The sequence below is a fragment of the Ananas comosus genome, linkage group 18, assembly GCF_001540865.1.
Source record: "Ananas comosus cultivar F153 linkage group 18, ASM154086v1, whole genome shotgun sequence".
Classification (NCBI taxonomy): Eukaryota; Viridiplantae; Streptophyta; class Magnoliopsida; order Poales; family Bromeliaceae; genus Ananas; species Ananas comosus.
The window spans coordinates 8,670,595-8,696,686 of NC_033638.1; the positions used below are offsets into that span (position 1 = coordinate 8,670,595).

The 26,092-nt window shown below is 40.6% G+C and overlaps 7 protein-coding genes across 12 annotated transcripts; 3 read left to right on the forward strand and 4 right to left on the reverse strand.

The window, feature by feature from the left end:
• LOC109724268 (protein PHYTOCHROME KINASE SUBSTRATE 4-like) lies at positions 1,788-3,731 on the reverse strand. Its single transcript, XM_020253035.1, has one exon. The coding sequence runs from the start codon at positions 3,262-3,264 to the stop codon at positions 2,062-2,064; it is 1,203 nt and encodes a 400-aa protein (XP_020108624.1). The 5' UTR covers positions 3,265-3,731; the 3' UTR covers positions 1,788-2,061.
• On the reverse strand, positions 3,885-8,874 carry LOC109724267. 3 transcript variants are annotated; one of them, XR_002219871.1, is made up of 5 exons: positions 8,120-8,874; positions 6,339-6,779; positions 5,747-5,827; positions 5,370-5,555; positions 3,885-4,342 (listed from the first exon to the last, which is right to left on the reverse strand). XR_002219871.1 is itself a non-coding variant. In XM_020253034.1 (4 exons), the coding sequence occupies exons 1-4, from the start codon at positions 8,766-8,768 to the stop codon at positions 5,464-5,466; spliced, it is 1,263 nt and encodes a 420-aa protein (XP_020108623.1). In that variant the 5' UTR covers positions 8,769-8,874; the 3' UTR covers positions 5,077-5,463. The 3 variants fall into 3 exon arrangements, 1 of the variants encoding a protein (XP_020108623.1); XR_002219872.1 differs by lacking the exon at positions 3,885-4,342 and adding an exon at positions 5,077-5,208; XM_020253034.1 differs by lacking the exon at positions 3,885-4,342 and having other exon boundaries at positions 5,077-5,555.
• Positions 9,358-12,565, forward strand: LOC109724485 (putative disease resistance protein At3g14460). The gene has a single exon (XM_020253329.1). It carries the CDS (start codon positions 9,496-9,498, stop codon positions 12,412-12,414), a length of 2,919 nt encoding a protein of 972 aa, XP_020108918.1. The 5' UTR covers positions 9,358-9,495; the 3' UTR covers positions 12,415-12,565.
• Positions 13,029-15,505, forward strand: LOC109724472 (probable arabinosyltransferase ARAD1). The gene is made up of 2 exons (XM_020253313.1): positions 13,029-14,261; positions 14,562-15,505. Exons 1-2 carry the CDS (start codon positions 13,365-13,367, stop codon positions 15,129-15,131), a joined length of 1,467 nt encoding a protein of 488 aa, XP_020108902.1. The 5' UTR covers positions 13,029-13,364; the 3' UTR covers positions 15,132-15,505.
• Positions 15,625-17,438, reverse strand: LOC109724473 (probable lysophospholipase BODYGUARD 4). Its single transcript, XM_020253314.1, has 4 exons — positions 16,907-17,438; positions 16,482-16,819; positions 16,179-16,375; positions 15,625-16,098 (listed from the first exon to the last, which is right to left on the reverse strand). The coding sequence occupies exons 1-4, from the start codon at positions 17,355-17,357 to the stop codon at positions 15,747-15,749; spliced, it is 1,338 nt and encodes a 445-aa protein (XP_020108903.1). The 5' UTR covers positions 17,358-17,438; the 3' UTR covers positions 15,625-15,746.
• Positions 20,347-22,402, forward strand: LOC109724079 (alpha-ketoglutarate-dependent dioxygenase alkB homolog 6). Of its 2 annotated transcripts, none has more exons than XM_020252732.1 (7): positions 20,347-20,541; positions 20,656-20,719; positions 20,806-20,844; positions 21,207-21,319; positions 21,413-21,671; positions 21,773-21,819; positions 21,906-22,402. In XM_020252732.1, exons 1-7 carry the CDS (start codon positions 20,389-20,391, stop codon positions 22,080-22,082), a joined length of 852 nt encoding a protein of 283 aa, XP_020108321.1. In that variant the 5' UTR covers positions 20,347-20,388; the 3' UTR covers positions 22,083-22,402. The 2 variants fall into 2 exon arrangements, with proteins under 2 accessions (XP_020108321.1, XP_020108322.1); XM_020252733.1 differs by having other exon boundaries at positions 20,348-20,541; positions 20,656-20,716.
• On the reverse strand, positions 22,618-25,741 carry LOC109724080. Of its 3 annotated transcripts, none has more exons than XM_020252736.1 (8): positions 25,448-25,741; positions 24,803-24,869; positions 24,547-24,624; positions 24,352-24,404; positions 23,544-23,680; positions 23,397-23,461; positions 23,081-23,139; positions 22,618-22,989 (listed from the first exon to the last, which is right to left on the reverse strand). In XM_020252736.1, the coding sequence occupies exons 1-8, from the start codon at positions 25,619-25,621 to the stop codon at positions 22,900-22,902; spliced, it is 723 nt and encodes a 240-aa protein (XP_020108325.1). In that variant the 5' UTR covers positions 25,622-25,741; the 3' UTR covers positions 22,618-22,899. The 3 variants fall into 3 exon arrangements, 2 of the variants coding, with proteins under 2 accessions (XP_020108325.1, XP_020108324.1); XM_020252735.1 differs by having other exon boundaries at positions 22,618-22,992; XR_002219814.1 differs by having other exon boundaries at positions 22,912-22,989; positions 23,416-23,461.

Genomic DNA, 26,092 nt, shown 5'->3' on the forward strand with positions numbered 1-26,092 from the left:
AGAAAATTTGAAAATAAAATTATCATAAAATTTAAATCTGAAAATCAGAGCATCACCTGTATAATGGTTTGAGGACCAAAGTGTAATTTAGCCAATTAATCATGGCTAAAAGGGTCATTTGAGTTAGATCCAAAGTAACGGATTTAAGATATGGACATAGATAAGATAACACTATTTGAAAATAACACCTACTAACGTGCTTCTCTTTGTATCTCATGTTAAACAATATTTTATCAAAGTCTACACTCCCTCTTTTGTGTGTTTGTGTGAGAGAGACGAGAGAGAGAGAGAGAAAGAGAGAGAGAGAGAGAGAGAGGGAGATATAGTAATCCTAAAAGTGGCAATTACAGTGGCCACTCGATTAAGTACTATATAGTATATATAATATGTAACAATGTTGATTACTAAGTCATTGGAATCAATTAAGAGCTAGTTGTATAATAAAGTGTGTGTGTGTGTGTGTGTATATATATGCTATAAACCTCGATATATATATACATTTTGTTTGTTCGCCTTTTTAGGATGATTCGTATCCTTCATGCAGATTCACCGAGTTTCCCATAATTTAGGATACATATCAATAAAGTGCTATTGTTCACTGGATTATGTATCTTTAAAAATTTAGATTTTTTTTTCATGCATAAGGTTTTTAGGTCACCATGCATAGGGTAGCATTGTTGGATGATATCTTTTGTTGCTCTCCATTTAGATAAATGTATTTGTGAAATGACATTAATCTAAATTAACAATTAAGTTCCTTTTAATCGCTTCCACATGTGAAACTATAATACTTAACTACAATTAAAGGGCTCAGGATCATTCTAAAAAAGTATAAGCTATTAGGTGGAGACGCTCTCTATATTGTATACAAATCAAAATTTCACTTCATATTCAATATGAGACTATTATTCTTAATAACTATCATATAACTATCTAATTTTCTATGTAGATTTAATTATTTCCAAATTTGATCTGAAAAGCTAATATGTCTCACATGATCAATAGATTTTGTTAGCATCAATTAAGAAACTAAATTGCCACCGCTGAGCTCTCATTTAGGCATAACTAATTCAATTCTGAAGATCAAGAAGAACATTGTAAACCCTTTTTGTTTAGATTTATTCGTCTTTTTTTCCCCCCTCAATTAACAGGCTCAAATGTGGATTTATCCTCACTGAATTTGGAGAACATACATATTACCTCCCCTCCAGGCTCCAAATGTTATGCCATGCAAATATATTCTCCATTTATATCAGGTTAACTTTCAAGCCAATGTCCTGAAAATTAAGGCCTGTTTATCACAAGGATTTTCCTATTTATATTGTATCTTATTTTTGCCACATGAAAGGTAATAATTTGTAAAAATAACTCATAGGTTCTGTTTATTCTTCTGTTTTTTTGAAAGAAAGGGAGCATGCTACTCGCTTTATTTATTTTTTTTAGAAATAAATTTAGCTGAAAATGCAAATCAACTAGGATTCGAACTTAGAACCTGGGGTTCCGTTTAATATTACAGTTTATAATATTTGGATAATTCTATATGCTTGCTATTGAAAATATTCAAATCATTACATTTCAATTTAAGTTGGATGGTGATAAAAAAAAGAGCCCGTAAATTAGTAAAATTGTTGTACATTTGTAAGTGTTAGTAATACTAAATTATCATGAAGTATAAGATATGCTTATTTTCATACTTAATAAACTTATTAGTAGTTCAGTAATAAAAATATATTAGTTTTTAACAATCTTTCAGCTCAAGTGACTGGATAAGTTAGTAATAAACTTGATATTTTAAATACAAAATATACAACATTTGGTAATATTACAAATCTTGAATGAAACGGACTGGTTCCACGGTTCCACCAAATAAAGAAATAGTGAAGAAATAGTGATATAACACTTACATTTAAAAAAGCTCTCTAACAGCAAATTTATATATTTATGCTCGTACTCAGTATATGGCCCTCCTAATTTTAAATTATCATCAAGCCTACAAACCAACATAGCTAACACCAAATCTACTTATTAACGCATGATAACTCCCCAAATGAACCGGCCGGTCTACTTCGCCCGAGCCGGACCGAGTATCCGAACCGAGCGAAGCTCCCCGGCTTTCCCGTTCGCAGTAACCCTCCCCGGCTCGGGCCCGAATCGGACCGGCCCGGGCCCGACGGAGACCGCCTCGTCAGACCGGCAGCTGAGCAGCGACATCCTGAACCGGTCGCGCTCGGCCGGATCGAACCGGAGCTCCCCGGGGGCCGAGCCGGTCCGGTCGAGCCCCGGCGGCTCCGCCGTGGCCACGCTCCACACCACGCTGGCCTCGCTCGGCGCGTACGCGCACTCGCTCGCCGCCGCGCCGCCGAGGCGCCGCCGCGGGTCGAGGAGCTCGTCGAGCGAGCCGCGTTGGCGCCGCTGCGCGGAGAAGCTCTCGAGCTCGAAGAGGTCCGAGCTCGCGTCGCTCGCCGCGTCGTCGGGCGCCGCGGCGGTGGGGGCGTTCTCGGGCGCGCGTGGCCCGTCGACGGATCCTCTCTCCGCGCTGTTCACCATCCTACGCCCGATCTCCGCTAGTAAAAGTGGCTTCTTTGCGTAGTACAACGTGGAGCGGTGGGTAAAGTTGTCACCTTTGGGCCAATTCCCGGGCGTTATCCTCACCTTCATCCCCTCCTCGAAACCCACTTCGCGCTTCGTCTCTCTATCACCAGTAGCTGCGACGCGTACGGTGGTCTCAACGCTCTGTTTCGAGTTCCCGTAAACGGAGCTCGGCCGAAGCGGGCTCTTCGGCTCGGAGAACTTCTCGGCGACTTCGACGGCGCCGCCGCCGCCGCCGCCGCCGCCGCCGCAGAAGCAGCTGCGGCGGAAGAGCCGCCTCCCGACGGCGGCGTAATTGCCCTTCCGCGGGCCCTTCAACGGAAACGCGGCGACGGAGCGCGGCGCATTGGCGAGGAGCCCCGAGTGGCTGTTCCAGCTCGCCACCGACGAGGCGGTGGGGGTGCCCGCCGACTCGTTTCGGTAAATTCGGCCGTAGCCGTCGACGGAGGAGGGGCGCGGGCTGGCCAGGACGGCGGGGCGCTTCGTGGCGGAGCTGCTGTGGCCGGCGCCGTAGTAACGCTCGGCGCCGAAGATGCCGAGTTCGGCCTCTTCGGTGCGGCGAAGGCGAAAGAGAGGGGGCGAGGAGAGGGATGGCGGAGGAGGTTTGGATAGGTTGGTGGGCTGGGGAGGAGAGAGGTGCGTGTGGCATGTTGGGGTGATCCTGTATCTATCCATGGTTACTTACGCTTCTGTTCGTGTGAGAGAAGAGGAATATGGGTGGGGGAGGAGGAGGAAGAAGATGAAAGTGAGTGCAACTTCTAGGGGGGCTGTATATATATATATATATACTTCTCGGAGGTTTGGAATTGCGCTACTCTGCGTTGGATTAGGAAAATTACATCTGGAAAAGAAAAGAAAATAAAATAAAAGAAAAAAAAGATTACGAGGGATTCGCATTTGATTTGGGTTTGAGCACATGATGCACATCGACAATAGATGAGACGTTTAGTGAGGATCATCATCTGTAAAAGTTTTCTTACGGCGTGGGATTTGTTTATTATTTGCATGGAAAATGCCTAAGCTACCCCTCTTGTGAGTACCGTTCTTACCACTATATTGGACGGATTCACATTACATCAAGTTAGTATACACGCATGATTTATTAGCATGCTACAACTGTAATATTTAATTAACTGCACACCTTTTATAATTTATACACAGCAATGGTAATCCTACAATCACTCCTGATTGTAATTCTACATTTGTAGCATTCAACTGCTCATATTTCTCTTCTACTCTTATAATTTTTCATTTATTAACAAACTTTTAAAAAAGTAAATAAATCCTAGGAAATAGAATTAAAGAAAAAATTATAATTCTTTTTGAATTGTACACTTAGCATATCTCTTTTGTGTATGTCATCAGCTATCCAGTAGACGTAAACATGCATCCCAGGAGCGTGACATATTTGGCCTTTGAGTAATCTATATAATAACCATATAATACACCTCTTCAAATTTTCTCAAACTATTTATCTCAACTGCAAAATCATAAACTCCCATAGAAGCTATTTTTAAATTTTTAAATCATATTTTTCGCTTCTCCCCGCCATAGAAGCTTTAGCCTTTTTTAAGAATCAAATAATTTACGCAAAAAAAAAAAAAACTGCAGCTACAAATACAAATAGAAATACCAGTTCGAAGTTTGCCTTTTGTTTGACTCCCTGGTAGAGAGAGAGAGAGAGAGAGAGAGAGAGCGGGAGAGAACAAAACTTAAGGGAGGGATCAACCCACAAGCGATTGTTGAAGCCACGCTGCAAAATTACAACAAATTGGAAAAGTGATTAGGGCACATTTCTCTTCCATGCACAACAGAAACATTATGCTACTGATCTGATATGCAAGAGTGACCAACTTATGCTTCAATATCAATAAGCAACACACACAGAATTATTATTATGATCCATTATTACGACAGCCCATGAGCTTTGAAGCTTTTTAACATTCTTTCCGAGCAAAGATAACAGAGTACATCTTCCTAAAAGTGCTTCACAGAAAAGATAAAGCTGATAAAACAGTTTAACTTCTCAACATGACCTCCCCATGTTCGGAGGGTCCAAGAATTGATCCCTATCATTCTTAATGGGCTGTGATTGGCCTGGCAACAACCGGGTCGAGCCCTCTCAGACTCGGCTGGGCCTGATTAACAGCCTATTCGGCCCAACTTCTTCTTTTGCTGAGCAACAGGAGTCTCTCTAAACGAGAAAACTAGATTCTGACCCTGAAAACAGAAGCTTTAATACACTGCTCTTCATTCTACTGTAGAAAGACCATCTGATAGCACCATTCAAACAATACTTTATCAAACAAACTACACCCTACAGTAAGGCCTAATAGGTGCTAAAAACGGGCGAAGGTCGTGATGGCACGCTGGTGTCACCATCAACCACTGCCAAACAAAAACTCTGTTGACGTTCTTTGTGTTGTGTGCTGGAGATACTGTTACATTTCTCCCGGTGCTAGCTCTAAAATAAAGCAACAAAATACCTAAAATGGACTAAAATGTAGCAAATCACTGTAATAGCAAAAGATTACATGCAGTCACTTCCGTAATGAACTAAAATAATTGTGAATTGCTTTATTAGATCCTATATTCACGCAAGCCCGCCGAAAAAGATCCCTATTAGAGGACCAGAAATTAGAGAATTCAACAAGAACATACAAAAATGCAGACTTTATATGATGAATAGCCCGGTGGAGCCCTCTCCATAACGATTAATTATCAGATCAAACAGTTGATTAATCTAGAATAACTTCCAACAGCCAACAATGACAGCTTACCAGAGAAGTTGGATCACTAAATATTCTCTGATTTGAATAGTTGCACCATAGTGGACAGCAACAGATCTGGAGGATGTAGCGAACTGCGTACATGTTATCGCTTGACCCATTGGAAGCTCTTCCTGGCTTTTGCCTTCCCGGGCTTTTTCCTCTCAACCACACGTGCGTCTCTTGTCAAATATCCAGCTGCGTGAAAGCACATGCAATATGTCATTAACTTCAAAAGTCATAAATGATTTCAGCCTTAGCAGATACATTCATTCAACTACTTAGTGTTGGAAACGCAAAACAAGGATTTAGTTGGATTTATATTAGAAATGCATAACAAGAAATGATAATCAAGATTCAATGATAATGGATTTGATTTTCTAGTTTACCTGCTTTGAGGTATGGCCGGAGCCCCGGTTCCCAATTTTGCAAGGCCCTGCTGATTCCCAAGCGAACTGCTCCTACCTGACCTGCAAATGAAGCAAAGCAATCTCATGTCAAGTGACAATGGAATGTTCTATCATATAATCAGGAAATCTTATATTACAATGTTTTCGTTTGCAGCATGCAAACAGAAGAGCAGCAAAGTTGTTAAAGCAAATACATCTAAATTCTCTTAAGCGAGAATGTGTCCACAACACTGGGAGAATACAAAGTGAACCAGTTTTCTACAAGCAATACTGTCAGATGCCGCAATATTCACAAGGAAAGAAAGGGTTCACGTATCAAATATTAGAAGTGGATCACTTCGCTAACAATACTCGGTAACCTTCTCTATATAATATTGTTGGAGAAGCTAAAATGGCAACGTCACCTAATCACAGATAAGTAGATTTGTTTTTCTAAATTGGATCAACAGTAATAATAAGAGAATTAAATTTACACTATAAAAGCCCACAGTTAACAGGGCATTTCAGAAATGCATTTACCAGTTCCAGGCAAATCATTTAAAGAGCTGTTTACAATATTTGATTACTTTACCTGAGACACCACCGCCTTTGACAGTGCAGTTTACATCCCAAAGACCCAAGGTCTTTGTCACTGTAAATGGACGAAGTAGTTCAGCTCGATGATCCAGAATTGGAAAGTAAGCATCAAACTGCTTATCGTTCACAACGAACTTCCCATCCCCAGGCTGAATCCAGACACGGGCCACACTGCATTTCCTTCTTCCAGTCCCATAAGCCCTTCCTTTCTCATCAACTTGTCTTACACGTGCTTGCGCAATTTCCTCCTGTTTCTTCCTCTCAATTTCAGCTCTGCTGGATGTTGCATTCAATCTTGCTATAGCTTTGTCTTCTATTTCTCTCAAAGGAGGTAGCCCTGGAACATTTCTGACATCCTTTAAGAGGATCAAACTGTCTATCATATCCTCGGTGATTCCAGATGCTGCAATTAGATCTCCGAAAGCCCGATTTGGACCTGAAATTTTTTTAAACAAAATAAATAAATGATAACTCAAAAAAGAATCTTTGTATACCATAACCGAGCAATGAGATACATCATCATATAGCTTCTTCATTCCATAAATATTTATACTATTAAGGTCAGGTCAGCAAGATTCAAAGTTCTCTCTATCAAGTTTTGGATACATGATATATGCACGACGTACAAATCAATAGTCTAGCTGCCACCACTTCTGCAGGTGACTTGTGTAGCCAGTCAAACTACTTATGTCCAATTAAGTTGGCACACTGCCCACTTTCAAGTGTGAAGCAATATTGTACAGAAGCAAGTGTTCAATGCTAAATAAGTAAAATTTGACCTCGAAGATACAATTTTCTTCTATATGATAAATAAAATTAAAAACTATAGATTTGTTTTGCAGCAAATAAAAAGAAATAGAAAGGATAAACAATATTGTTGTCCAGCGGCTCGGGTAATGAAAATAAATGTCACTTTCTGTTCCAGAGTTAAGTGTTTAAGCAACAATTCACACCGTGATAATATCATTTTTGTTCATGATAGAACTTTCAGAACAATAATAATATTGACCTAAAACTAGAAATGTATTGATTTGGAACATACGCTTAATCATTTCACTTTTTATCCAGCAAAACAGAGGCCTGCTTACAAAGCTAAAGTAATTAACAACTAGCAAGATTCTTGCTTCACTAAATATCAGATGTTTATATATCTATATTTTCCCAGTAGAACACTGTAAAGTCATAAGACTGACTAAGAAACATCAGCATATACCAACAAAATTTGAAGACCCCTTAAAGGTAAGGAAAAAATCTAACAAATCCATAACACCAGTCTCGGAGAAACTAGAAAGGAAGTTCTTTTTGATGAGCTTATGTTTCCTCAAAATAAACTTATAGGACTGTCAACCAACCTATGGAAACCCATATATAAATCTAAGAGTTGCCTCCCTATCTATAGGTTCATTTCAGAACTTCAAACAAGTATACTTGGATCCAATACAATTCTAGAAGGATCCTGCAAAGGCTAGTACACTACTGTTGCTGTCTAAGTTGCTAAGCTTTAGAACTATTCAGTCAGATAGCATAAGCAGAAGCAGATAGCATGAGCTCTCCTCTCCAGATTCTCATCCTGATATCCAATAACTACCTTTATATATGAAGCTTTGAAGATCCTTGTACGTCTATTTGCATATATGTCAAAGAATTTTCTCATGTAAACAGAAAAGGCAGAATATGGTTCATCTACCCGACCTATCATATACTTCATCATACAAACAATGTTTACAACAGATCAAATTATTACAAGGTTCGCAGAAGTTCATCTAAGCGAAGTACCTTTGAGCGTCTCTAAGAGCTCTTTCTCCCTCTCTTCCAGTTTGTGCTTCTCATCGGCGACGTCCTTCTCAGCCTCCTCAATCTCCCCGCCATCGATCCCTTCGATCCCTCCCTCTCCTAGCTCTTCAGCGCCGAACACATCGCCCGTCTCCTCATCCTCCCCCAATGTCCACGGCTTGTACCCCTCAACCGTTCCCCACTCTTCCTCTCCGACGCCTCCCCCTCCCTCCTTCGAGGCGACCTCCCGATCAATGTCCTCGAACACATCGCCCTTACCGTCCGCCGCAGCGCCCTCCGCCCACGGATCACCGCTTCCGCCGGTGAATCCCTTCACGGCGTCCTCCGCCGCCTCCGATCCGAAGGCCTCCTCGCCGCCCTCGGCGATCTCGCCGAAGACGGAGTCGACCTCGTCGGACTCCGGAGAGAGCTTCCAGGTGCCGTCGTCGTCATCGCCCCCGTCGCCTCGAGAGGCCGAGTAGAATCTCAGCGATCGGAGGAGGAAGCTTCGAGTCGGGTCGCGACCAGAGAAAGGGAGGCGAGGATTGGGGCGTGGCGGTGGAGGGAGGAGAGAGGAGGAAGAGGAGGACGAGAATAGGGTTAGGGTTTGGAGGCGGAGGGGGAGTGGCCGGGAAAAGAGTCGGCGGAGCATCGTGGGAGGAGGAGGAGGAAGAAGACCATTTAGCAGGTCTAGGGTTTTAGAGGTTTTCTTCCGTTGGGTTCTATTAACCTCTACAGTAGTGTAGATGGACCCGACCGGATTTAACACTAAGCCCGCTCAAATCATAGGTAAAATCGTAATGCAATAACGAAATAAGTCAGTTAGTCAGGTTAACTCTAACCGTCCTATCAACTGATGCAGATCACAATTATGGTTCGATACTTACTTCTAGTTAATTCTAACAATGTTCTTGGAAAGTTTGAAAAAAAATTTAAAGGCATACATGAATCAGCGTCCAAACACAAGATGTTTTAAAGAAAATAGTAAGTAATATGTGTCAGATCAAGTAAATTGTCAGAGCAAAAGTTCAATTTGCATACGGTGAAATTAATTAGACTTGGCATAATAAATGAGTATATTAGAGGAGAGATTAGAGATCAAAATTAGAAAAATATGCATAAAAAGAGTAGAAATCAATAACGCAATTAGTCATAAAGATTAAGAATTTAATTATAAATATAAAAAAAAAATTAGGAAGCAAAATTGAAAAATGAAGTAAAAGTTGGAACCCATGATGCAAACGAACTTCGCTCGGACATGTTTTCGCGGTAGCTACGGCTCTTCCCACTCGTCAAAGTCAACATGACTCTCTCGCCTCTTCTCCCCCTCTTTCCCCGACTTCATCTTCTCGCTCTCACTCCTCCCGAGCTCCGCAGCAATGGCGACGCTACGCACGCTACTGCGAGAGCTCTTCTCTCTCGCGACCTACATGAGCCCTCTCGTGGAGAAGGTGGCCGAGGCCGCGGTGGACCTCGGCCGCGCCGGCGCCGCGTCGGCGTTGGGCTCCCTCTCCGACGTCCTCTCGGTGGACTCCAAGCTCGAGGAGCTCCGCCGCATCGTGGGCCGCATCCACGCCCTCCTCAGGGACGCCGAGGAGACCCGCTTCGTCGAGGACGCCGCCGTGCGCAACTGGCTCCGCGAGCTCGGCGGCGTCGCCCTTGACGCCGACGACGTCCTCGACGAGTTCCGAACCATAGTCGACGCCCAGAAGCTCCGGATCGACGATCGGCGCCGGAAGCGGAAGAGGCCCTGGTACGATCTCTCCTCGTCCTGTTACCCTTGTGTCGCAAATCTCCTCCTCTTGGTCCAAAGATGGAAAATTTCGACCAAAATAGTGGAAATTATGGAGATTTATGATGGGGTTTGTAAGGGTAGGGAGAATCTCCAGATGAAGGAGGGCGATGCGACGCGGAGGGCCATGCGGAGGGGAAATGAAGGCGATGCGCTCTTGGCGCCCGCGGGGTCTCTCGGCGGCGAAGTCCGGGTTGTGGGAATGAATCAAGAGAGGGAGAGAGTTGCTGAGTTGCTGAATTCGATGGATGAGGATGCAATTTCCGTAGTTTCGGTTGTCGGTGCCGGAGGAACGGGGAAGACGACGCTCGCGAGGCGCGTCTTCGGCGATGAATCTGCAGACCAGCTGTTTGATCTGAGAATTTGGGTCGGCGTTCCTCGCGGGTGCGACGTCGAGAGGGCCACAGGAGAGATAATTGAGGCGATAACGCGAGAGAGTTGCTGTAGTAAAAGCTTGGACTCACTGCAACGGCTCCTCGGGGAGCTTGTGAACGAGAAGCGCTTCTTGCTCGTGCTCGACGATTTGTCGAACGAAGACCTCTTCTTCTGGGAGATATTGCGAGCTCCTTTGCTGAAAGGAAAGAAAGGAAGCAAAGTGCTAGTAACTACAAGGAGCAATGTGGTCTCGCGGAACATGCGGTCGTCGCACCCCATCCACTTAACCGGTCTCAGCGAGGATGATTGTTGGTTGATTTTTCGTGAGCACGCGTTTGATCAGGGAGTTTGGGCTCAGCACCCGAATTTGGAGCTAATCGGACAAGAAATTATCCGCAAGTGTCAGCACTCGCCTCTGGCGGCCAAATCGATTGGTGGACTATTGTATGGTAATACCGATGAAGAGGAGTGGAGAAGTGTTCTAGGTGATTTGCCTGAAACTGAAGAAGATGCGAACAAAATCCTGTTGACTTTGAAGGTGAGTTACGATTACTTGCCGTTTCATCTGAAACGATGCTTCGCGTTCTGTTCTGTATTTCCTAGCGGCCACGAATTTGATCGAGATGAGCTGGTCAAGTTGTGGATCGCAGTAGGTTTTATCAAGCCCAGGCGGAACAGGTCGTTGGAGAACATTGGCGGCAAGTATTTTGATTACTTACTGTGGAGATCATTTTTCCAGATATCCAATGGTCGTAACCAATCGAAACCAAAGTTTAAAATGCCGGGCCTAATCCATGAGTTAGCGCAGTCTGTTTCTGGGTGTGATTGTTTTAGATTGGATGATGATGCAGTGAACGATGAGCCAGAGAATGCTCGCTATTTCTTATCACGTACAAGCAGTATGGACGACACAGCTTACTATAAAATTTACAAGAATACAAGTTTACGGGCTTTAGTACTTCAGAATGCCGAGAATTGTGTAACCGCCGCGCCAGTCCGAGATGATTTATTCTTGAATCTAAGATATTTGCGTGCCTTAGATTTAAGCGACAATGGATTGACAGCATTGCCAGACTCGGTTGGTGATTTAATTCACCTTCGGTACCTCAATCTCCACAGAACACAAATAGAGAAGTTACCCGAATCAATATGCAACCTCTATAATCTTCAAGTATTGGAGCTGGGTGAGTGTCGGAATCTTGCAGAGCTACCGAAAGGCGTGAGAAATCTAATTCACCTAAGGCATCTGGGATTGCATCTGGACTGGGCGGGGCAAAGAAGTAATTGGACTGATTTGATTTCCATGCCGCCAGGAATCGGCAGTCTAACTTCTCTTCAAACGTTGTCGAGGTTTAGTGCGTCCTCTGAGAGCGCATGCAGTATCGGGCAGTTAAAGAATTTGCGAAATCTCCGAGGAGAGCTGTGCATCTCGAAGCTCGAAAATGTGCTCGATGAAAATGAAGCCAAAGAAGCCAATTTGAGAAATAAGCCTTTTGTTGATGCTGTTATGCTGCGGTGGAGCGAGGGGGGAAACGGGAGCTTCTCTACTTCAGGAAGCCGGCCAGGAGAAGTGCTCGAACACTTGTGCCCTAGCACCAGACTCAAGTACTTACAGATAGAGAACTATAACGGCGCGAGATTTCCGAATTGGCTCGAGGATCCATCCTTTTCATCTTTAGAGACGCTGCGACTCTCCAACTGCAAACAATGCGACACCCTCCCGCTCGTCGGGAAGTTGCCCAAACTTAAACATCTCTACTTCGAAGGACTACATGGATTAAAACATATGGGCCATGATCCTTTCATTGGATTTCCGTCACTGGAGATGCTCTACGTTTCGGACATGAGTACAATGGAGAGCTGGTACGAAGTAGGAGAAGGCGCAATGCCGCGCCTTAGGAAACTCGTCGTCTCAAATTGCCCGCGGTTGCACGAACCGTTTCAGCTCGCAAACTCGCTTCAAAGGGTCGAAATAAGAGATTGCCCGATGATCACAGCACTGCCGCAGGAAATGCCGGTCTCGCTCGAGCATTTGGCCATTACCGGATGCCCCGCGCTGCAGCAAAGTTGCCAGATGGATGGATCTGAGTGGCCCAAGATACAGAACATCCCTCATAAAGCAATTGGTTGAGATTTTGAATCATATACCTTGTATGGCAATTTTTCTATTTTACTCATTTGTAATGAGTAACATTTCAAATTTCGCCATTTAATTAATGCTTGATGTAACAGCGATGTAGCAGAGTTGATAATTTAGCTCTTGTAATGCGACAGTTTGTTCATGTTGTGGTTAAAATAGCACCATTTTTTTATTTTTTCTATAAAATAAAAATATCTAATTAGTCATCATTATGTTTGTATAATTAGAAAGTAACAATATTTATCTCCTGTTGTGATACTGACATGTGGACCCCACGTGTCATCCTCAGCATTGGGCCAACGGCCCAAAACCATCAAAAGGCGAGCGCACGAATCGGTACCGTCCGTTGGGTCCGTAATTTCCATTGGACAACAGCGTCGTTAAATATAAGTTATTTTGACTTATTTAAGTATTAAAAATTTCATTACACTTGATATAATTTCATTAACTATAAGTTCTTAATTATTTCAATCTTTATTTACTGGAAAATAACTAAAACTATTAAATTCAATAATCTTATCCACTAGTTTAATAAAAATTTCAAGCTATGTTAATTGAAGGGTCTCCGTTTTTTTTTTTTTTTTTTTAAACCATGAATGAAACAAACGAACACGACGAAGCTCTCTCCGCCTCACTCGATCCCGCTTCTACAGTTTAGACCCGAACACTACGGGGTGAGAGAGAGAGAGAGAGAGAGAGAGAGAGAGAGAGAGCATAAGCTGTATGAGAACAACGACAACAACAACATGATAAAAACTCTATCTTTTTCCCCCAACCATCGTGTTCTACGATCCAGAGATTAGCGGTTTCTGTGTTCTATGAAGAATTTGGGCAAATGGGTGTCGATTGGTTTCATGTTTTAGCCAATTCTCTCTGTAAAAATTTGATTTTTACGTCAAAAATTCCGCAGAGAATGCTTGCGTGATGATCCGAGGCTAAAAATGGCCGATAGGAGCACACAAACGCTAGGGATCGTTTGCCCTAGACCCTTCTTCTGGCTCTTCGCCATTGCCGCGCTCTTGTTCTTCGTCTCCTGGTTCCTCCTCCTTGACTCGACCTCTCCTCCGCATTTCATCGAACACATGGTTCCCAATCCAAAGCCCTCTTTTAATTCAAAGACCCGAGAAGCCGATTCGTCTCTACACAACGCACACTCTTCGTTTTCGGATAGTAATGGCCCCCGAGAGCACGAAACCGCGGAGTGCGATTCCAATAATGCGCTTTTGAAGGTGTTCATGTACGATTTGCCGCCGGAGTTCCACTTCGGCTTATTGGATTGGAAGCCGAAGAAGGCCGGAATCGTGTGGCCGGATCTCGGAGAAGTTCCGGACTACCCGGGTGGCCTAAACCTTCAACATAGTATAGAGTATTGGCTCACATTGGATCTCTTGAATTCTCGATCGAGATCCGGACCGTGTGTTGCCATAAGAGTTCTCGATTCGCGCGATGCCGATGTAGTGTTTGTTCCATTCTTTTCTTCGGTGAGCTTCAACCGCCATTCGAAAGTTTCCCCGCCCGCGAAAGTTAGTAGGAATAAGTTGTTGCAGGATAAGTTGGTGGAGTTCTTAACCTCGCAAGAGGAGTGGAAGAGATCGGGGGGCCGAGATCATGTAATTTTGGCTCATCATCCCAATAGCATCTTTGATGTGAGGTTGAAGTTGTGGCCTTGTATGTTCATTCTCTCTGATTTCGGGCGGTACCCGCCGACCGTGGCCAATGTGGAGAAAGATGTGATTGCGCCTTATAAGCATGTGATTGGTAACTACGTGAACGATTCGGCCGGGTACGATGATCGACCGACTTTGTTGTATTTCCAAGGCGCCGTTTATAGGAAAGATGTAAGTGATTTGCCAATTTTCGTTGTCTCGATCATAAATTCTTCCTTTTTTTCGTTCATTTAACTTGTTATCTATGAATCGATACTCATGCCAAATCAACTTTAGGTGATATATTAGTGAAAATTTTAAGTGGTATGTCTAGGATAACACTTGCGGATGCTCTTAAGCAATTCAAGCATAAAGTGAAGTTCTAAAAACTGCAATTTCTTTTACTCATTGAAATTCTCATATCGCAAACTCATTCAGGGAATAACCTTATGATGTAACTCATCGAACAATTTAATATGCTTTGTTCTACAGGGTGGAGTCATCCGACAAGAGCTATTCTATCTTCTTAGAGACGAGAAGGATGTGCACTTCTCATTCGGAAGTGCAGTTCGGGACGGGGTCAAGCAAGCGACGAAAGGCATGCACTCGTCCAAATTCTGCCTGAACATCGCGGGCGACACCCCATCCTCCAACCGCCTATTTGATGCCATAGTGAGCCACTGCATCCCCGTAATCATCAGCAACGAGATCGAGCTCCCTTTCGAAGACGTCCTGGACTACTCCGAGTTCTGCGTCTTCGTGCGCGCTTCTGATGCTGTAAAGAAGGGCTTTTTAATTAAGCTGATTAGGGGCATAAGCAGGGAGGAGTGGACCCGCATGTGGAAGAGGCTCAAGGAAGTAGAGGGCTACTTTGAGTTCCGGTACCCGTCGGAGAAGGACGATGCTGTGCAGATGATTTGGCAGGCGGTTGCTAGGAAGGTGCCTGCTATTCGATTGAAGGTACATAGATTGAGGCGGTTCACTCGGTTTAAAGGTGATGAGAAAAGCAAGGATTTGCCTGATGATTATTATTGGTTAGGGAAGCAAGTTCCCAGCTTTTAGGACATCAAAATTTTCCCCACTTAGCAGTTCCTGTTTCATGTGATGAGATGGTTGACCTGAGATCAATCTCAAATTTTTCGTTTTAGCGATAAACAACGAAGATCCTCATAGTGAATTGACGAAATCATTACACATGATACATATTTGGTCGGCAGCCTCCAGCATCTTCTCCATTTTGTCCATTTTCTCACAAATTTCTATTGAGCTTGTTCATAACTGCAGTTTTGTGACAATAAATAATTGTATGTAAAGTTCTAGTATTACTTGATAGTGCAGCTAAATGTAGTGATTACACATTCAATTTAACTTGTATTCAAATTGAATTGTTGTTTTGAAATTGTTTGCAGCTATCAAAGAAGATCGGTTTCTGAGAATTGTTGATTCCTTGGATACATACATTCTTATTCTGATTTTTAGTCACAAGAGTTCGTGTCGCATTAAAATGTGGCTACAACTATTAAGCTATTTGCTGTTAAATATATTGCTGGAAATAAATTGTAACTTGCGTTAGACATATTTCCTCCTCTTCATCAGAATAAAGTTTTCTCAGATCAGAGAACTTATCCGATATGAAGAATCTGTCAATATAGTAGCATATAATTACAATTTTAATTATTAAATCAAATTTTCTTCCTCACACAGCTTCTGTTTTCTGGAAAAGAGCCAAAAGTCTACAAGCTCTTTTGTGAAATCTTTTTCCCTGCCTATTATAACAGTTTTGTGGTTAGCACCCTTAATGATGATAAGATCTGCGAGTGCAAACTTTGATTTCATATTGTAGCTACATTCGATCGGAACCACCTGATCTTTATCCCCGTGGATTACTTTGACCGGTATCCCCGCCTTTTTCACGACTTCCAAATGCTTATCCTGCAACTTTGCCCCTCCGCAGATCACATTGTGCATTGTATGCCACGCCGAATGATGAGTATGCTTAGGTATGTCCCTTATCACAAAGTTCAGGTCCCTGCAGTAAAATTCAGTAAATGGAGTTAACAAAGGCATGAACAGCTAATAGATGGCGTGTTAAATCGATCGAATTGTTACCTTTTCCGCATAATTGTTTTCAAAATCCACTCCCATATCAAGTGGTTTCTGCAGTAAACAAAGCAAACAGTTCTTCCTACATGTTCATACCATGACATGACAGAAGACCCAAACAGTAATGGTGGCCAAATTTTCCTCTCAGCAAGTTTGTTCAGAGTATTGTAGCTTGCTTTCGCATCGTCTGAAGGAAAATATGGCTGCGCACAAATATCGTAACGGTGAACAAAAGTTAGAGAGTAAATTTACGACGAAAAGCATTACCTTAATCTGAGAAACCATTGGAACAAATGAATTGATACTCACTGGTGCAACCAATGTGATTGATTCAACACATGTTGGATACTTTGCAGCTAAGGCGAGCGCAATGATACAACCCATAGAATGAGCAACTAAGTGGAAAGAATTTAGCCGAAATGGTTCGATTACCGATCTCTCGATCATTTTGATATGATCTTTTACTCGATACAAACAATTTGCCGGTTTCGGGCTTCTTCCGAAGCCCAGGAGATCCACCGCAAACATCCTAAATTTTGATTTTGCTGCAGCTTCAGGAAAAATTGTCTCCAACCAAAACGAGGATGAAGAGAGGAATCCGTGTATGAAAAGCACATTTTCCGAAGAGTCTATCTCATTTTTGCTTTCTGCCGCAAAAGCCGAGAATAAGGTTGCGTTAGTATCGACCTTTTAAATGCTAGTAAATATTAGATTAAGAGATGGTTTATTTTCACCAAGAGATGGTTCCTTGACGACCAAATGAAGCCTATCCTCTCCTCCTCTGTCCCGAAAAGTGCCGCTGCCGCCGACGCAAGTGTCGGAACTGCAATCCGACCACCGGCGACACCCGGATACGCCTCTTTCCTTCTCCCCGCCGCGACTCCTCATCCTCAAACTAAGAATACCCATTCCCCTAAATAGGTTCTTTCTCCCGTGCAACGTCTCCGACACTTCCTCTCTCTCCTCCGCTTCTTCCTCTTGCTCGTTTTTCTCCCCGTTATTAACATAACAGTAACATGGTATTGGGCTCTCTTCGACGACGCCGTCTACGAAGCTATAGACCAAGCATAAGATGACGTCGAGGAGATCCAGGAATGCGAAGACGGTGAAACTAGCGGCGGTTGTGAAAGTGTCGGCGACACTTCTCAGCCATGTTAGGGGAGAAAACTCTGGGACACTTAGCATCGTTATCTTACTCTACAGCAAAACGTTTCGGGAAGAGTTGAGAGAGAGAAGAGTTTTGAGGAGAGATCGAAATGTGTGTGCTCGTTTTGTGTCAGTAGTTTGTCCACGTAGTTGTTGTGCGGTCGATAGGAAAAACTACGCAAGTATTATTATAATTATTTTTATTCTTATTCTTATTAGAATCCGAGTAAGGTGCTTCTAAAAATACTACCACTCATATAATATTTTTAATTTATTAACCATTGGATTAACTACTTTGACAATTTCTAGTTTTGATCACTCAACCTTACCTTAGGTGAGACCGTTATCATTTCAGCTCTATAATTTTTTATTTAAAAGTCAAAAAATCGAAAACATCAATTTGTTATGCTTCCAAAAGTATAATAGCACTATACTTATTATTATTATTATTGTTATATCTTTTTTTCTTGTATTTATAAAAAAAATCTAAATACAAATGAAATAGGTAACAAATTTACAATGTAGGTACTTTCAATAACATGGCTGAAAAATTCAAAACAGAATAATTTTGAGTAACTACTACTAGGCTTCTGAAATTCATCGCTTCAAACTGAATTTGAATTAAAAAAAGTATGCATATGAATTTACAAATAGGTATTAGATTTTGAATTAAAATAGATACATCTTCCTAACTCCTAAGTCTGTATCCACATTACAATATTCAAAATGACATCTCCTTTTATTTGTTAGTTACTAAATTTTGAAAATTTTTTATTTTACTTTCTATAATTTTATTTATTAATGAAATTGTGTTTTGTTTTTGGGCTTTCAAATTTGGGCAGATTAAATTATAGTTTTGAATTTTAAAATAGAGTGATTATAATTTCTATTTCAATTTTAGGTTTTGGTTTGGTTGGCAAGTTGAGAAAGGGCCTATAATTAATAAAGTATGTGTCAAGTGGTAGCTAAGTTGATGTAATATATATATAGAGTTGAGCTAGAATACTATCGATAGCAAATCGGCTCTTTTGCCACCCATTTGTTTTCGATGATGGAGCCTCCAAATTGATGATCGGCACCGTTGAACATGATCTATACCATTTGAAGTATTTAGAAATCAAATTTCATACATTTTTGATATTGTTCTCTTATCCATCAAGTGGACACAAAAACGAACGGCTAAAAATGAATATTCTCAAAAAAATGATGATAGGAGTCTTGTAATCAAGATCAAAAGTATAGATCTTGTTTTAAATAGTTTAAAGAATTTTCTAACAAAAATTCAATTGATTTGGATATCTTTACACCATTAAACGAGAAAACGNTATAGTAGCCTAGTTCTATATATATATATATATATATATATATATATATATATATATATATAATTATGCTACTATACTATCAATAGTACCAAGCCCTTGGTACTATTGAGTTTTCGGCCGTTGGATGAAAAGATGTGCGGTTAGGATGAGAGTGCGGCTAGGATGCTTATGGAAGCACGGAAGGCTCCGTGCTTTCACTTTGTTTTCGATGTTCGGACTTTCGAATCGACGATCGGCTCCGTTAGACTTGATCTAGAGTATTTGAAGTATCTAGAAAATAAATTTTGCGATTTTTCGATATCATTTGTCTAGTGATCGAAGTAGCTCAAAATTAACGGCTGAAAATAAAAATCTTATAAAATATGATGATATGACAATAAAATTTTGGATCAAAGTTATTGATCTTGTTTTATATAGTATAAGGAATTTTCTATCAAAATTTTATGTGATTTGGATATTTCTACACCGTTAAACTTGCAACCGGCACACCATGCCCGTTAAAATTATTGATTTTGAGCCCCTTCGATCACTAGGCAAATGATATCAAAAAATCACAAAATTTATTTTCTAGGTACTTTAAATACTCTAGATCAACTCTAACAGAGCCAATTGTCGATTCGAAAGTCCGAACATCGAAAACAACTTGGAAGCACGGAGGGCTCCGTGCTTCTATAAGCATATCAGCCCACTATATATATATATATAGAGAGAGAGAGAGAGAGAGAGAGAGAGAGAGAGAGAGAGAGAGAGAGAGAGAGTAAGGCTACTATATTATTATGAGTATTTGGCCCTTTGTACTCATAAGTTGTTTTTGATGATGGAGCTTCCAAATCGACGATTCACTTCATTAAATATGATCTAGAGTATTTGAAACTTCTAGAAAATAAATTTCGTAATTTTTCGAAATCATAATAAAGTCCATCAGGCAAGTATAAAATGAACGGTCAAAATCGAACGATGTCTTAAAAATGGATGATCGGATCCTTCAATTTAAGATCAGAGTTATTGATTTTTATCTAGGTAGTGAATAGAATTTTCTATATATCAAAAATTCAATCTATTCGGATTCTTTAGCACTGTTAAACTAGCAAGTATTCCATACCGACTGTTAAAAATTGTCAATTTTGTGAGCTTTTGATCGTAAGGTAAATGATGTCGAAAAATTATGAAATTTGATTTCTAGATGTTTCAAATGCTCTAGATAACATTTAACGGTGTGGATCATCGATTCGGAAGCTCTATCATCGAAAACAACTTATGAGTACGAGGGCGATCGTACTCATAATAGTATAGTAGTAGCCGAACTCTATATATATATATATATATATATATATATATATATATCCTGCTCATTTGGTGCTATAAAATTTTCTGTCGTTAGATTTATTTTTTTTTTCATTTTCATCCATTCAATTATACTATTCAACTAACCATTTATTCAACTCTAGTGGGCCCACATCATACTAATCACATATCTTTTAATTTAAGTGCAGAAAACTTAATAGCACCAAATATAATTTCCCCCCTTCCACCTGCGGTAAAACAAACGTCCCCAAAAATATAATACAAACTTCAGGTTGGGCGAGGCCGGGCATTAGTGGGCCTGTAGATGGCAGGCCCAAGCCCACCGACTCAGCCCATTTCGTTTTGGGCTTGGTCTATTTTTCTTTTCTTTTTTTCTTTTTTTTTTTAATATTAAGCTTCTGCTCTCTTCAACCCGGTAAGAATCGAAGAAGAGCGAAAAAATGGAAGAAGAAGAAGCAGCAGCAGCAGCAGGAGCAGGTGAAGAGGAGAGCGTGGTAGTGAAACTGGAGAAGCATGTGGTGGGATCTCTCCCCACACTCATCTACATCCCCAATTTCATCTCCAGATCCGACCAATTCCAGCTCCTCCACCACGTAACCCTCCCTCCTCCCTCCCTCTCTCTCCGTGCCCTAATTTTCTAATCTATTTTTTCCTTTTTTTTTGTTTTTTTCTTTTTAAACTAACTGGAGAATCACCTCACCATGCAGATCTACGAGGTGTCATCGTCGCGGTGGAAATCGCTCAAGAATCGGAGGTTGCAGAATTGGGGTAGTAAAAATTACTCAATCCCTCTACTCTTTTATATTTCGCCTCAGTTTTTCGTTTTTTTACTAATATTTAAACGTTAATAAATGTAGGTGGGGTGGTGCACGAAAAGGGACTTTTGCCACAGCAACGTGAGAATCGAATTATTCGGTTTTATTTTATTCTATTTTATATTTTTTGTTTCATAATTACTAAATCACTTTTCACGAACTTGCGTATGTACTCATATAATTTGACCATCAAATTTTAAATTTTGGAAACTGTTACAGAATCTATTTGTATATATAAGATTGCTTGACGATTTTGTGCTATTGACACATTAATATGATAGCAGTGTATAGCTAAGATTTCGAGAGTGCAATCAATTTGTTTGCTTAGAGTATTGAGAACACAATTTATTATACCCTTCTTAATGCTTTTGTATTATTCTTTCTTTTTTTTTTTCTGCGAGAAAACAAACAAACAGCTACATATTTTAATCTCTATTTTGCAGTGCCTGCTTGGCTGACAAAAATAACCGAAAGAATTTGCGCGCAGACGGGTTTATTTCCGTCGCCTATTAACCACGTACTCATCAATGAATATTTACCAGATCAAGGGATCATGGTCTGTATTCTCCGCTTTTCGTTATGATTTGTAGTTCTTAGTACGCAGTTCGTGTAATAAATGAAGATGAACACGCTGCATTATGTAATGCAGCCTCACCAAGACGGTCCTGCGTACTTCCCTGTCGTCGCAATCTTATCTCTTGGATCGCCTGCTGTGATCGACCTCACTCCGCACCAAAGGATTAAAGAATGCGCGCCTGCAGCAGTCGAGACCGAGGTGTCGAAAGAGAGAGATAGACTGTCGCTGACGAGTGAGTTTGCACATGAGAAGAACATTGACCATCATCATCTTTGCTCTCTTCTATTGATGCCGTGCAGCTTGTTTGTTTTCAAAGATCAGGCTTATTCAGGTGAATAAATACTCTTCTGTACTGATGCCTTTTGTTCTGATTCCTGTGGGAAACCTCTTTTTTCAAGAACTGATTGTGTGGCAACCTTTGTGAGCATCCAGATTACCTGCATGGTATAGAAGATTCTGAACTGCAAAGACTAGATAAGGTGAGAGGATAATCAATCGCAGCGGGGAGACTCTTTTCTATGGAGTTTTGTATTTATTTGTTGTTTTGGCTTTTTTGTGGATCTAGGTTGTGAATATCTCAGAAGTTTCAGAGTTGGAGCAACCAAACCGTAGTCGGATGCAGGATGAAGCGGTTAATTTCAGCAGCGTTGGTCAAAACGGCATCTTACAGAGAACTTCGACTCGAGTGTCGTTAACATGTCGTTTGGTGCCGAAAGTTCACAGGAATCTGTTCAAGTTCTGAGTGATATATCTTTCGATATTCTTGAAATCTAACTGACAATGGAAAAATTTTTTGATTACAAGGGGGAGTGATAGTAGAGCATAAAATGCAGAGATTATTTGTGGAACAGAACAGTTTTGAGACGAGAGTTTTTAGGTAAACTTATCTGTGGAGTCATTTGATGTAACAGTGGATGCTATCTTACTTTTCTTCTTTGCTCATTAAGTTTGATGTAAGATATTTCTAATGGCTTTTTTTTTTTTTATAAATTCGAGATTAGAAGCTCTAATGTTTCTATCAGGAAAGCATGGAGCTTCTGCTACAGTGAGAAATTTAACCAAGCTTTCGGTCTCAAATGTGAGCAATTATTTAACAACAGTGATATTGTTAGATTTTTCTTCTAATGGTTTTATCCAAATAACATTTTTGTAGATCATCAACTCTAAAGTTTGTTCTTTTCATTGTAGCTATCAAATCAAAGTAATTATCTACACCTTTCAACCATATTATGCTACAACCATGAAAAGATCATCAGCTTTCGAATTTGACAGCACAGTTAGTAAATATAAGCAGCTTCACCGTTGAAAATTCATCATTGCTAACACTCAATACCATATCCATTCTTTTGCTCTTGTTTGTTATCTTTTCCTCTTCACTCAAAATCAGGAAGAAAAAAAAGAAGAGAAAAGAAAACTCAGTAACCTCATCATGTGAAATCACCTCTTCATGCACTACTAACAATAGTCGTAAGTAATTTTAACAATCAAAAGGTCCATTTTATTGCGTTGATGAAGGTATCTCAAACGGGCAAATCTCGAGAAACCGAGGATCCTCTCTATTAAACACGAATGCCAAGTTCCGAAATTTTGACAATCTTCTGTTGGAGCTCACGTCTCTGATTCTTCAAATCAGATGCCATGGAAGCCACCTGCTATAGAAAAACTATAAGAGAGAGAGAGGGGAAGAGAGAGAGAGAGCTGAAATTGTAGGAAAAAAATGTTTTAATTGAAAACACTTGCCTCTGCGCGAAGCTCCAGTGAGTCTCTGCCGGGAATTGTTCGTAACCGGTGCATCAGATCTAAAAATGCAGTATTCTGTTAGATACTAAATAACCATAAAACTAATAGAAAAGAAGAGGCCAGGAAACATAACAAATGGTTACTTTATCAAATCTTAATTCAATTTTAATTTCGATAGGATGAGTATCTTAAAAAAAAAAAAAAAAAAATTGTCAGCTAAGAAACTACCCCAGGAAACCACGAGATAACACTCTCAAGTAAAGCCCAGTATAAAATATATTCAAAACTGTATGTTCAGGTAAAGAGGAATAACTACCTTCGGCGGTTGCTCCTACCTTGTAAGTGGAATTAACAAGCCTCTGGATTTGGCGTCCAGTAGATCTGCAGAAATTCCGAAGTCGGCAGTTGGCAATGTCTCACCCATAAATTGAAGTTCATCAACCGAAAAGAACAAGGCAGTTACCTCAAATTAGTGCTTCCACGTTGCAGGTGTTCTTCACCAAATCCTGTTCTCTTAAGAATGTTCGTACTGTCCTTTTTCAGTTCCTCTACAGATTCACTGAACTCTTTCAACCTTAATTCAGCTTCAGTAAGCAGTTGCTGTAAATAAATTAGTAAGCATATGAAAAATAAAAAAGGGTTAGGAAGTGCTTCAGTAAAAGCAATACGCAGAATTAAAATAAGAAATCTTGTTCCTTCCATGTACATGATTGAGACATAGTATTAAACGGTCAATGTAGCTACGAAGAGGAGAAGACTAACAGGAAGAGTATAATTTATACTACCATCACATGTGTTATCTCTATGGACGACGAGACTTATCATTGTATCAGTGTCTATGATGACAACTGGGAGGGGAGAAAGCAACTAAAGTAACCAAAAAAGATTTAGTTGGTAGTACACAAATTTTTTTCAGGCAAGTAATGGTTGTTATTATGGTACCAGGGGTATTTTGTGCATCTAAATGATTGTTTTTACATAACTCTGTTTACTCTCTTGAAACATTAAGATGTATAACGAAGAATCAATCTAGACGAAAACACCCCAATGGTTTGAAAGTTTGTGGATTATGCATCTCTAAATCTCAATTTCGACTCTTGCAACAACCTCCTGTTATGAAATAATAGAAAGGCCAAAAAATGATCTAATTCTACCATTGATTGTAAAGATATAAGATATGCGAAGCTATCGACAAAATTTAGAAAATCAAATTGCACTAGCAAGAGAGTTCTGCAAACTTACAGAAGGTGGAGCAACTAAAAGGAAATTACCTTCTCTGTTTTAAAGCGCCCTATGGTCTGACGAAGCAAGAAACGCCTAGGACCTAATGAGATGAGGTTAATTAGCATTAATACAAAAATTAGCGCTTTCACTTCACATATAAGCATAAGCTTATGTATGTAATTAAGTAAGAAAGTAGCACTCCAAGATAAATGGTAGCTTATCTATAGTTATAGAATCTTTACCTGGCAGAAGAATGAATCCTGCAGCAACAGCAACTCCACATACCTCAACTGGGTGTTCACGAGCAAGCAATATCCCCTCTGAAAAGGGAAAATAATTAGTTAGAGCGTAGCTCAGAATCGTAGGAATACTCAAATGGAAACGAATAATTTGACGAGGCAAAGGCTAAAGCAATTTATGAAAACCAAGCATGAACACTAATCATTCGACCACATTACCGGCGAATATATCAAAACCAATTTTGGCGAGATGACTCACCTTTCACTTTCTCGACAAATGCATCCTCATAAACTTTGTACTGAGACTTCACAGTTGGAATCAAATTCTAGAAATATTGGAAAGGAAAAAAAAAGAAGAAGAGAGAAATAAGAAACAGCACAAGAAAAAGAGTTACGAAATGGAAAATACCGTATTGAACCAAAAAAAATTCAGAATTTTGTAATTAAACTTTTACAAAATGCGTTGCTTAGACTCTCTCCTTTTCATACAATGTCCTCCTCTTACTATTCCTTCATCAAAGCCCATTTTAACTTTGCAAACATAGAGAAACCAGTGCTTAATTTGGTTAGCAAATCATTCTTATGTGTGCATCCTAATAATTTTAAGCTCCTTGCCTCGAATCATTTCCACTTATGACAACTATATAGAACTTGTCCTGCGTAGGAACACTCATACCAATTATTATCCAAATTCTCAATATGTTATCACGTTGTAATCAAATTCACATCAAGCACTACAATATCAGAACCAACAAGCAATAGATTCCACTCCAAATGAACAGCGCAACCATCAAAGCGTCGATCCCAGCAATGAGATCAACGAATTTCGAACATCTACCTAAAGAATACCAAATCATACGAGACGAGAACAAAAAACGTGGGAAATTGATGATGTAAAAAAAACCTGGAGCTTCAGGAGGGGCCACGGCGCGCTCTCCTGCGGAGATCGAGCGGATCCGAGGGAGACCTCCCCGGAACGGGCGCGCCATGGGATCGAGCTCTCTTCCTGCTTCGGCCGTGGCGGAGAGGGATCAGGAGGAGGGCGCGGAGTGGATCGAGACGCGGCCTCCGCCGCCATTCTTGGGGCGTGTATGGGAGCACCAAAGAAGAAGAAGAAGAAGAAGAAGAAGAAGAAGGGTTTTTCTCTCCTCTCTCTCTCTCTTTTTCTCTCTCTCTCACTGGTTGGGTACACAGTAACACAGCCACACAGGGGAGGGGTCGAAGAGTCGAGTTCGGGTCGGATCCTCCGACGGATCCGATTGTGAACTTGCCATCTTAAACTTTTAAATTTGACTTTAAAATAATTATTTATTTTAATAAATTTATAATTGCAAGAATTGAATGAATAACACTAAATAAATCTGTACAGGTAAAAAACGCTTTCAAATTTTAAAGTCAAAATATTATTGACTAATTCAAATAAATTAAAATATTTGATAGTGAAATTAAAATTTTGAGAGATTGAATAGCTAAATCAAAATGATCTATTAGTTTAGGTAAATTTTATACGTTTTTATCTTAATGTTAAATATTTAATAGAAATATTATA

Coding starts and splice junctions, on each gene's coding strand:
- LOC109724268 (XM_020253035.1), bottom strand. CDS start 3,264: ATGGATAGATACAGGATCACCCCAACATGCCACACGCACCTCTCTCCT.
- LOC109724267 (XM_020253034.1), bottom strand. CDS start 8,768: ATGCTCCGCCGACTCTTTTCCCGGCCACTCCCCCTCCGCCTCCAAACC. Junction 6,780..8,119: donor GCTCTTAGAGACGCTCAAAG/GTACTTCGCTTA, acceptor AAAAAATTTCAG/GTCCAAATCGGGCTTTCGGA. Junction 5,828..6,338: donor CAAAGGCGGTGGTGTCTCAG/GTAAAGTAATCA, acceptor CTTCATTTGCAG/GTCAGGTAGGAGCAGTTCGC.
- LOC109724485 (XM_020253329.1), top strand. CDS start 9,496: ATGGCGACGCTACGCACGCTACTGCGAGAGCTCTTCTCTCTCGCGACC.
- LOC109724472 (XM_020253313.1), top strand. CDS start 13,365: ATGGCCGATAGGAGCACACAAACGCTAGGGATCGTTTGCCCTAGACCC. Junction 14,262..14,561: donor GCGCCGTTTATAGGAAAGAT/GTAAGTGATTTG, acceptor TTTGTTCTACAG/GGTGGAGTCATCCGACAAGA.
- LOC109724473 (XM_020253314.1), bottom strand. CDS start 17,357: ATGCTAAGTGTCCCAGAGTTTTCTCCCCTAACATGGCTGAGAAGTGTC. Junction 16,820..16,906: donor CGTCAAGGAACCATCTCTTG/GTGAAAATAAAC, acceptor CTTTTGCGGCAG/AAAGCAAAAATGAGATAGAC. Junction 16,376..16,481: donor CAATCACATTGGTTGCACCA/GTGAGTATCAAT, acceptor ATTTGTGCGCAG/CCATATTTTCCTTCAGACGA.
- LOC109724079 (XM_020252732.1), top strand. CDS start 20,389: ATGGAAGAAGAAGAAGCAGCAGCAGCAGCAGGAGCAGGTGAAGAGGAG. Junction 20,542..20,655: donor AATTCCAGCTCCTCCACCAC/GTAACCCTCCCT, acceptor CTCACCATGCAG/ATCTACGAGGTGTCATCGTC. Junction 20,845..21,206: donor GGGACTTTTGCCACAGCAAC/GTGAGAATCGAA, acceptor TCTATTTTGCAG/TGCCTGCTTGGCTGACAAAA.
- LOC109724080 (XM_020252735.1), bottom strand. CDS start 25,621: ATGGCGGCGGAGGCCGCGTCTCGATCCACTCCGCGCCCTCCTCCTGAT. Junction 24,870..25,447: donor GGCCCCTCCTGAAGCTCCAG/GTTTTTTTTACA, acceptor CAATATTTCTAG/AATTTGATTCCAACTGTGAA. Junction 23,681..24,351: donor GGCGCTTTAAAACAGAGAAG/GTAATTTCCTTT, acceptor ATTTATTTACAG/CAACTGCTTACTGAAGCTGA.